The sequence below is a fragment of the Papio anubis genome, chromosome 13 (assembly GCF_008728515.1).
Source record: "Papio anubis isolate 15944 chromosome 13, Panubis1.0, whole genome shotgun sequence".
Taxonomy (NCBI): domain Eukaryota; kingdom Metazoa; phylum Chordata; class Mammalia; order Primates; family Cercopithecidae; genus Papio; species Papio anubis.
The window spans coordinates 81,016,551-81,027,129 of record NC_044988.1 but is presented as its reverse complement, the minus strand read 5'-3'; the positions used below and the strand labels follow the sequence as shown (position 1 = coordinate 81,027,129).

Sequence of the window (10,579 nt, the reverse complement as noted above, 5' to 3'; positions counted from 1 at the left end):
TTATGAGTTTATATATAGCTATTTCAGAGAACAAATGTTGCCATTAATAGAGATATTTTCTTCATGTTATACAGTTATCTATTTTTTTTAGGACATTTGCAAAATTCTACAGACTTAAAAACAAGAATTTCACTCTCTAATTTCCAGCACTCAATCTCACAGGCAAACAGAAATCCAAGAGTCCTTAATACAAAATCAGACACAAAATATTGCTGTCATAGAAAAATGATTAATTAAGCAGAAATTTTATTTCCAAGCTCTTCAAAGACTGTTACAAACATGAATAATGTATTCTTCTAAAAAAGTGTCCCAAATTAAATCAAAGGCACATCATCAAAGTAAAACACTTGTGACGTTAAGAATTATTTTAGGTTGTAATATTTTCATGTTAGTTTTTAACCATTTACAATGTTCTGTGGGTCACATTTTAAACATTTTTAAATATATGAAATTCTGTATTTCTTTATAGCCACAACTACAAAGTAGAGGAACCTAAGAATACAAGGATTTAATCTGCTTCATTTATATACACGATGGGGCAGCCTAACGCACATCATAACATTAACTCTTCAAAAAAAGTTTGCTAAGAAACTGCTCCTATATTTAGTGTTAAAAACAAAACAATCTTCCCATTTAGAAAAATCAAGACATCAGTCAATTAGTAAAGCCTATTCTTCCTCCCAGCAATTTGTACTTTCTTGTATTCATTTAGGAATTGTGAATTCATGAGAAAAGAACACATTTTTTATGGCATAAATATCTTCCAGGAACAACAGTTTACAAGTTTAAATAAACACAACTATTTTCCTTCTTAAAATGTAAACATCCAGTAAATCAAACATACATGATATTCCAGGCATAGAAATATTAGTAACTCACTTATGAAACAGGTGCATTTTGGTATATTTGGTGGTAAGGTTTTTGTTTGTCTTATGTATAAAAGTACTTGCACAAAAAACCAGGCTATTACTATTTAAAACTCTATTCCTTCACCCAGTTTCCTCACTCAAGTAGAAACTCATGAATTTCTGTGATTTTCGCTACAGGACCAGGCCACAGGAAAGGGCTAAAACATCTCTAATTAGAGTTAGGGAAAAGTGTTTTCTTGAGACTTGAAGGCAGTCATTCGTCACTTTGCGCTTGAAGGCATTCCTCAGCGAACTTCTCTCCTACTGGAAAAAGAGTTGGTTTGGTTTTCACTTTAGGAAGATTTATTTATAAAATTACCTAGTCATCATTTCATAGGGTACTTTAATATTCACGAAACAGAAAGCAACAGGTGAGCAAAGCATGGTGGCTCACGCCTGTAACCCCAACACTTTGGGACGCCAAGAAGGGCGGATTACCTGATGTCAGGAGTTCAAGACCAGCCTGACCAACATGGAGAAATCCTGTCTCTACTAAAAATACAAAAAAATTAGCCAGGCATGGTGGAGGGCACCTGTAATCCCAGCTACTAGGCAGACTGAGGCAGGGGAATCGCTTGAACTCAGGAGGCAGAGGTTGTGGTAAGCTGAGATTGCACCATTGTACTGCAGCCTGGGCAACGAGAGCAAAACTCCGTCTCAAACAAAAAAAAAAAAAAGAAAGTAACAGGTGAATACGAAAGACATCTAAACCACACCACTGAATGAGCAGCACCCATGAAAGTGCTTTGCAAAGCTGGGTGCAGTGGCTCACAACTGCAATCCCAGCACTTTGGGAGGCCGAGATGGGCAGGTCACTTCACTTGAGGTCAGGAGTTTGAGAACAGCCTGAGCAATACGGTGAAACCTCATCTCTGCTAAAAATACAAAACTTAGCCAGGCATGGTGCTGCGCACCTGCAGTCCCAGCTACTCAGGAGGCTGAGGCAGGAGATCTGTTTGAACCTGGGAGGCGGAGGTCGCAGTGAGCCAGGATCATGCGACTGCACTCCAGCATGGGTGACAGAGCGAGACTCCATCTCAATTTTTAGGGAAGGAAGGAAGGAAGGAAGGAAAGGAAGGAAAGGAAGGAAAGGAAGGAAAGGAAGGAAAGGAAGGAAAGGAAGGAAGGAAGGAAGGAAGGAAAGGGCTTTGTAAAAAGAAAAATGCTATGCCAACATAAGACTATTATCTTAACACCATAAATATGAACTTTTTCCACTAAAAAGTACAATAGGATTTGATAGATTACTTCCTTCTTTTAAATGTGAACAATTTCCTTTTGCTACTTGTGAAGAAGGAGCTAAGATAATTACTTACTGTATAAACACCCCTTAGAATACATCATTTGAAATATGTTGGTCCCGAAAGACTCTAATAATTCATGCCCTTGTCATCTTAAAAAAACATTGTGTCACGCCTGTAATCCCGGCACTTTGCGAGGCCAAGGCGGGCAGATCATGAGGTCAGGAGTTTGAGACCAGCCAGTTCGAGACCAGCCCAGCCAACACGGTGAAACCCCGTTTCTACTAAAAATACAAAAAAAATTTGACAGGCATGGTGGCATGTGCCTGTAATCCCAGCTACTAGGGTGGCTGAGGCAGGAGAATTGCTTCAACCTGGGAGACGGAGGATGCAGTGAGCTAAGATTGTGCCACTGCACTCCAGCCTGGGCGGCAGAGCTCAGTGGTGACAGGGGAAACACATTGTGAAAATGACCCCAATACAAAGTATTCAAACTCATGAAATTTCTAATATGCTACCCGAGAGGTGTTTTCATTTATCAATTTTTAAAGCTCTTTTAACCCCACTCACACTTTTTCCCAGTAGCTACATTTCTTCCTCCATTAAAACATAGAGATATATTCTGAAAACCATTAGGACAGAAATCACAGCGGGTGGTAGGCACACATCTCCCACTCTGGGGAGTCCTTAGTCCCAAGAGTAGCAAATCCCAACCCTGGGATACTATAAGGACAGAGAGGGTGGGCTTAAGGTCAAGAAATTACTGGCCGGGAGGGGTGGCTCACGCCTGTAATCCCAGTACTTTGGGAGGCTGAGGCGGGTGGACCATCTGAGGTCAGGAGTTCGAGACCAGCATGACCAATATGGTGAAATCCCATCTCTACTAAAAATACAAACATTAGCCGGACGCGGTGGAATGCACCTGTAGTCCCAGCTACTCAGGAGGCTGAGACAAGAGAATTGCTTAAACCTGGGAGGTGGAGGTTGCAGTGAGCCAAGATCATGCCAGTGAGCCAAGATCCAGCCTGGGCGACTGAGTGAGACTGTCTCAAAAAAAAAAAAAAAAAAAAAAGAAAAAGAAAAAGAAAGAAAAGAAAAGAAATTACTACCAGCCAACTCAATTAAAGAGCTCAAGTACAGAAGGATATTGGCATCTCATGACTTACTGCCAAAAAGACTTCACTGTCCTAATTAGATGTCTTCTACCGGCAAAGTAACTATACACTAGAATCACCCTTCAGGGAAAGTTGTGCATTTTGCTGGCTGTTATTTTAATTCCCCCAAGAACTGTAGACATTCAAAACTCAGTTGCTCAAGTCCTTTGGGAAGTCCTGTGATAATGCTACGGGCCCAAGACATAATGGTGTATCATTACTCACGAGTCTTCAGAGTAAAGCACAGGATCTGGGCTCCCGGAAGGGGTTACTTCCAGCTGGAACACCCACCAGCAGGGCATCCTTGCAGGCATTCTGCATACAGTACTGTTGAAGCTCTGCAGCTGCCTGAGAGACCTGAAACAAAGGGACAGCAACATGGCACACTGCTCACGGCCAGCCCGTCCGGCAGTGAAGGATATTCTGCAAATGATCATGCAACTTGGTAAATATTAACTTTTTGTGACCTCCGAAAGTCTCTTTCTGCTGAACGTTCTAATACTTGAGCTACAAAGAGGAAAGGATACAATTTCCATAAACTTCAATTTAGATAGTTTTTGGTTTAGTTGCTTATTCAACAAAGCAAGAAAAAGCTGTATCTTTGATCCATTTAGAAATCTAGTTTTGAGACTGAATGGATAAAGAAATAGCTCATTCCAGCATTCCCTTTACAAATTTTCACTTATATAAAACATGCATTGATATATCCAAGTTTGCCAAATGAGCAAATTGTCTTAATGTTTATAAGTCTGAAGGCTTATTCAGTCTGCTCCAAACAAGTGATAAAGTTCTTCCGCCTTGCTTTTGAGGCATTATAGCTTACTGTTTAGGAGTATAGCCTCTGGAACCAGACTGTGTGGACTCAAATTCAGCTCTGTCACTACCTAGATAACCTTGGGCAAGTTACTCAACATCTCAGTAGCTGTTTTCTCATCTGTGAAATAATTAGAAATAGTAACCCACCTCCCACCTCTCTGGGTTGCTGTAACAATTAAGTGAGTTCACACATGTAAAGTCATCAGAATAGCGCTAACATATAGCAATACATTTGTGGTAGACTGCAAACGTGATCACAATAGTTTGCAGCTCCTTCCACCAAGAGGTAGAGTCTATTGACCCACCCCTTGAATCTGGGCTGACTGCGGCCGGGTGCAGTGGCTCACACCTGTAATCTCAGCACTTTAGGAGGCCGAGTGGTGGTGGATCACGAGGTCAGGAGTTCGAGACCAGCCTGACCAACATGGTGAAACTCTGTCTCCACTAAAAAAAAAAAAAAAAAACAAAAATTAGCCAGGTGCGGTGGCACGCACCTGTAGTCCCAGCTACTCAGGAGGCTGAGGCAGGAGAATCGCTTGAACCCAGGAGGTGGAGGTTTCAGTGAGCCAAGATCACGCCCTTTCACTCCAGCCTGGGCGACAAGAGCAAAACTCCGTCTCAAAAAAAAAAACAAAAAAAGAAAAGAATCTGGGCTGACTTTGACCAGTAGAATGTGGCAGAAATAAAGGGCAAGTTCCAGGGTAGTCCTCAAGAGTCTCTGCACCTACCTCTCTTGGTGCAGGTGGAACGGTAAGACAACTATCTGAACAAGCCCAAGATAGCCTCCTGGAGATCTTGTGGAGGAGAACCGGTAAGCTAGAACCAGCACCTGCCTATCAACCTGCAGACATGCGAGTGAGGCCATTCTAAATCACCCAGACACCAGCCAACACTAGCCAACACTCTATCTGATTGCAGATGCATGGGAGAGCCCAGAAGATGAGCAGAACTGCACACCTGAACCTAGCTCAAATTGTCCATCTAAGAACTGTGAGTATAAATGTTTTAAGTCACTAAATTTTGGGGTGGTCTATCAGGCAGCAAAAACTAACTGATACAATATCATTAGCCCTTTTCTTATCTTCCATTTGATGCATAATTCTACTTGGAGGTTTTCCTCATTGTACTTTTTTTTCGCATTAAAAGGTGTTTTGGGCCGGGTGCGTGGCTCACACCTGTAATTCCAGCACTTTGGGAGGCTGAGGCAGGCAGATCATGAGGTCAGGAGATCAATACCATCCTGGCTAACACGGTGAAATCCCGTCTCTACTAAAAAAATATAAAAAATTAGCTGGGCGTGGTGGTGAGCACCTGTAGTCCCAGCTACTAGGGAGGCTGAGGCAGGAAAATGGTGTGAACCCAGGAGGCGGAGCTTGCAGTGAGCCAAGATCGGGTCACTGCACTCCAGCCTGGGCAACAGAGCAAGACTCCGTCTCAAAAAAAAAAAAAAAAAAAAAGGTGTTTTCAACAAAATTCACCCATATTGTACAAAAATGGTTCCAATTGCTGTTCAGGTATTACTACTAGTTTGTGTTAATTTTCCAAGCCTCCAAATAACTGGAAAATTAACTGTTTATGCTACAATTGCTACAAAGTTTCTGGACAGCTCTAGGAATTTTGGTTGCATTAATGTAATGACAGTTTACTCTGTATCATATAAATATAGAACCATAATATAATATTACCAGGCTAATGGTGAAGTTCGCTTTTTCTCTCAATAGAAGGTCTGACATTTTCATGTTAATTATAATTGGAATTAATGGTTATATATACCAGTTATTAATTCAAAAGAAATCGAGAATCAGTTACGCTCAGGCTTACTATCTTTGCATTGGGGTAACAGGTAAACTCCACACATGGTAGGTGGAAGGACACTGTCTTCCAGGACCCCTGGAGAAATGACACTAACTGAACTCTAGTCTCAAGAACATGGTCAAAAAGTTAAGGTAAGGGGATATGCAGAGAAAGTAAGAGAAGAGTAAACGTGGTCAGCATCTCTCTAACACTAGGAAGGGAGAGAGGCTCTGGGCTGGGAGACTGTAAGCCCAAATACTTGCAAGCTGTCCCCTGCCACTGGAGGTGGGATAACCTCCACGCAGGTTACCTGACTTTCCTTGGTTTGAGCCCGTGTTTACCCAGCAACTTCTGAGCGGCTCTTCTAAAGGGGGAGTTCTTGGAAGGATACCAAACATTCCTATAGCCAGGAAGGGATGTCCTCTATTCTATGCTAGAAAATCAGTCCTGGTTTATTTTCCAGATAGCACATCTGTCAAAGAGAAGACACCTCTGGCTATGCTAAGCACATCCAACACTGAGTCCTGAAATGAGGTAGACCAGACCCTAGAATGTTGTGACTCTCTAAGGTATTGTCTGAGAGAAGCGCAGCCAGGTACTGCAGATCATACTTTCATGAGCGCACCTCTTAAATAGGTTTATTATCCTATTAGTAAATAAGTTTACTGTGAGCTTGGGCAACTCACCTGGTTTATATGGCTCTTGGTTTCATCATCATTTTTAAAATGTAGATAAGAGAATATCTTTCCGGCCAGGTGCCATGGCTCACGCCTGTAATCCCAGCACTTTGGGAGCTTGAGGAGGGAGGATCACCTGAGGTCAGGAGATCGAGACCAGCCTGGCCAACATGGTGAAACTCTGTCTGTACTAAAAATATATATATATATATATATATATATATATATATATGGCAGGCTACAATTAGCAGATGCATGGCTGTCGTAATCCTGTAGCTGCTTGGGAGGCTGGGAGGCAGGGAGAATCGCTTGAACCTGGGAGGCAGTGAGGCTGCAGGAGCTTGAGACCATGCCACTGCACTCCAACCCCAAGTAACAAGAGCTGAAACTCCATCTCAAAGAAAAAGAATGTATTTCCTCTTTCTTAGCCACTTGGCGGGTAGGCAGGCATCTGACTGGCTCACAGTTTTCCTTTCCACCTCAGGTCCTCCCACCTGCCTCTTTGGTAGAATTTCCCCAACAACCCTGGTTTCAGTTCCCTGACTTCCTCCCCTCAAACAGCCTTCTCCTCAGTGCTACTAGTCCAGCCATAGCCACCTGCACCGCTCCAATTCTGAAATTTTACACTCCAGTATCCTACTCTCTAATCACAATCTCTCCTTCCCATCCAGGGTGCTGCCTCCTTTATTCTGCTCTGACCTCACCGAGATCACCAGGCATCACTTCCTCCCCTTCTGTCTCACCTATCTATCACCAGCAGGCTGGCTCCATTCCTTCTCTATCCATCTAGGCTCAGCCTCTTTCTGGCCAGACCTTCACACCCCTTGCCCTCTGGCCCCACCTCCACCTTTCCGGCATACCTCCCCTGCTAACTCACTCCTCTTTCAACTACCGTTCACCTTCAGCACTCACATTCCAGGACGGTCAAAGATTGCTGCAGAAAAAAAAAAATCACAAATATGACCAGCAGTCTCCCTTCTCACAGCAGCTGGGCCTTCAGAGTCACAGCGCACCTACATGCCTGCTCAGGGGCCACTCCCTTACTACCCTTTCCTCTGTCTTAGAAGAAAACGTGGCCTCCTATTTCACAAAATGTCACCATATAAGTTTAGCCCACATCTAGAAACTTATCTTTACACACATCCTTACCTTCTTTCTTCCTGTCTCAGAAGCTGTGCCACCAATCCCCTGGCCCCCGCCCCCAAAGTAGCCTTGTCTCCTCCACCAGCCATTGGCTTCCATTTGTTTCTTCCCTGGAACCTAAAAATATAATTTGTTCCTTCTTCTCAACCCTAAAACATGGCTTTGCATTTCCTAAGTTTAAAAAACACGTTATTTCCTCTTTAAAACTAGATTTCTTCAAAAAGAAAAAAGTCTGCCTACCTTAAGACAGCCCAGATTCTGCTTTTACTAACACATAAACCACCAAGACCTCTGCATTCCACAGCGCTCTCTCCCTTTACCCTGTTTATAATCTTCACTCCACTTAGCATGTGAAGCGATGCTATGTATCCGTTAAGTTGCTGTTTACCTTCCCCTCCAGAACCACCCTATTCCCTGTAGCAGCGCCAGGCACACAGCAAAGGCGCCACTGAGGCACACGGACTATCACGGGTGTGTTCCTTCCTACAGACCTTCTGCAAATAATGCTGCACTCGTTGCTAAACACAGCTCTACAGCAGACGCCTTTTAGGCAACTGACTAAACGCTGGACATGACTGAGCCCCCGGTTCTTGGAAATCCCTCCTTCTTTGCTGGGAAACCTTGCTGTCTCTCACTTCCTCTTCTCTCGGCCACCGGCCATCGGTGTGCCTGGTCCCCGGGTCCCAGGCTCTGAGCTCTGCTCTTCATAGAAGAGGCTTTTTCGCCCCCATGCGCTTGAACGACCTTTTTCAGCCCTGGGCGCTGAGCTTCAGGCCATGAGGACAAATACCTCCAGGATGACTCCCCGGAGTCCCCAGATCCGCAGCCGAACTCATCACTTCCCCAAACCCTCTCCCGCTCCTCTCTGCCTCGGCGGGTGGCAGCGCCGTCCACCCCGTCACGACGACAGAAACCCGAGCATCCTGGCTCTCCTCCCTCTCGCTCTCATCCTACCAATCCATCACCAATTCGCGGCCCTGCGCTGGCCTCCCCAGCCCTGGGTCCAATCCTTCCGGCCCGCGCGTCGCCGGCATCCCGGGAGCCCTCCGAGGAACTGACCACGGCCACCTTCTGGAGTGGGCGCGCCCCCAGGGACCCGGTCCGGACCACGACCGCGGGGCCCCCCAGGCGCGGCCTCCTCCTGTCGGGCCCGGGCCCCCGACCTGCCCCGCGCGCTCCCTTACCGCGGACCCCGCCGCCCCCCGCGCGCCCCGCCGAGGCCTCGCCGTCGCCCCCGCGTTCCCCCGCTGGCGCCCGGCCCTGGCCGCCGGCCTCCTCTTCTCACGCCCCGCGGGCGAAGGACCGGAGCGTGGGTCCCCAGGGCCCGCACCTTGATCCTCTCCACGCCAGCCTCCAACTTGAGCTGCTCCACCAGGCGCTGCAGGGCGCTCGCGCTAGCCCCGGAGGACATGGCGGCGGCGCTGGGCTCCGAGGGCTGCTGGGCCCGGCCGGGCGGGGAGGAGCCGCCAGCCCCGAGCGCGGGCACCGCCCCGGGGCGGGGAAGCAGCTGCGCCCGCCCCGCCGCACCAGCCCACCCGGCGCCGAGCCGCTTGCCAGAGACAGCGAGGACCCCAGCGGGCGGGCAGTGCTCTCCGCTCCTCAGCGCTGGAAACCTGGGTGGCACCTGCAGCTGGGCCTGGAACCGAGGCGGGGACCCGCCGAGCTGGGCGTCCTCCCGCAAAGCTGGCGCCCCTAAGATGTGCAGGAATCGCGAGGGCGTGGGACGCGAGGATGGAGTGGGCGGCAGCAACACGCACCCCTGAGAAATGAGAACTGGAGTCAAGGTGTGACATGAGTTGGGGAGATAAGGGGCCTTGCCAGACAGTATCCCCGAGGGAACCAAGGATAGTTCATAGGATTTTCATGAGGCTGCAACAGGTTTCTAAATGAGCCTGTTACTGTTTCATGGAGATCCGGAAGAGTGATCTACCGGATCTCCATGAAACAGTAACAGGCTCATTTAGAAACCTGATTTGGTGGAGTGAGTATGGTAAATTAGATAAAATCCCAGACCCTGACATCTTTGTGAAACATACAGAATAAAATTAAATTCAGCATCTCTCACTCTCATCTCACCATGTAACTGTCATCATTGTTTCTACTCTGCTCAGGTGATCCTCCTGCCTCAGCCTCCTGAGTAGCTGGGACTACAGACACACACCACCACGCCCGGCTAATTTTTGTATTTTTAGTAGAGACAGGGTTTCACGATGTTGGCCAGGCTCGTTTTGAACTCCTGGGCTCAGGTGATCCTCCCACCTCAGCCTCCCAAAGTGTTGGCATTATAGGCCTACTGCATTTTTTAATAAGTGTTTTACAAAACTGGGATCATTACTATATTTAACATTTTTGTGTTGCTTTTTTCCGTATCATGAATACGTCATTATTCTTGTGCATCATTGTATTTGTCAGAACTCACTTAAACTGAACAATGCAAAAGGTAATATATTGGCTTGTGTAACTGAAAAGTCCAGGGACTTTAAACTAGTGAATTCAATTACCCAGATAATAATTTTGGGGCTCTCATCCTCCATGTTTTGACTCCGCTTTTTCTGAGATTAGCCTCATTTTCCTTGGTGGTAGATTGACTTCTCTAGTGGTATGAAGGAAGGCGCCACACTTTCACTGTCCCCATCTAGTAAACCCAGGAACAAGAATACCTCTTTCTAATCGTTCCAGCAAATATCCCCACAATGAACCTCACTGACTGGTATTGAGTCTCGGCCCCACCCCTGGCCCAATTACTATTTGAAGGCAAGGATACGTGGCACTGATGTGCTCAGATTAGCTGTGCCTGGGCCAAAGGGAGACTTGCACATTTGAAAGCCCTCTCTAGTGGCCAGTTT

At 46.4% G+C, this 10,579-nt stretch overlaps 1 protein-coding gene across 3 annotated transcripts; it reads right to left on the bottom strand.

The window, feature by feature from the left end:
• Nucleotides 1–209: 209 nt before the first annotated feature.
• GNG10 (G protein subunit gamma 10) lies at nucleotides 210–9,438 on the bottom strand. 3 transcript variants are annotated; one of them, XR_002517466.2, is made up of 4 exons: nucleotides 9,064–9,137; nucleotides 7,451–7,524; nucleotides 3,529–3,660; nucleotides 210–1,172 (listed from the first exon to the last, which is right to left on the bottom strand). XR_002517466.2 is itself a non-coding variant. In XM_003911368.4 (3 exons), the coding sequence occupies exons 1-2, from the start codon at nucleotides 9,142–9,144 to the stop codon at nucleotides 3,535–3,537; spliced, it is 207 nt and encodes a 68-aa protein (XP_003911417.1). In that variant the 5' UTR covers nucleotides 9,145–9,438; the 3' UTR covers nucleotides 210–1,172; nucleotides 3,529–3,534. The 3 variants fall into 3 exon arrangements, 2 of the variants coding, with proteins under 2 accessions (XP_003911417.1, XP_009186567.1); XM_003911368.4 differs by lacking the exon at nucleotides 7,451–7,524 and having other exon boundaries at nucleotides 9,064–9,438; XM_009188303.3 differs by lacking the exon at nucleotides 7,451–7,524 and having other exon boundaries at nucleotides 210–1,169; nucleotides 9,064–9,437.
• Nucleotides 9,439–10,579: the final 1,141 nt, after the last annotated feature.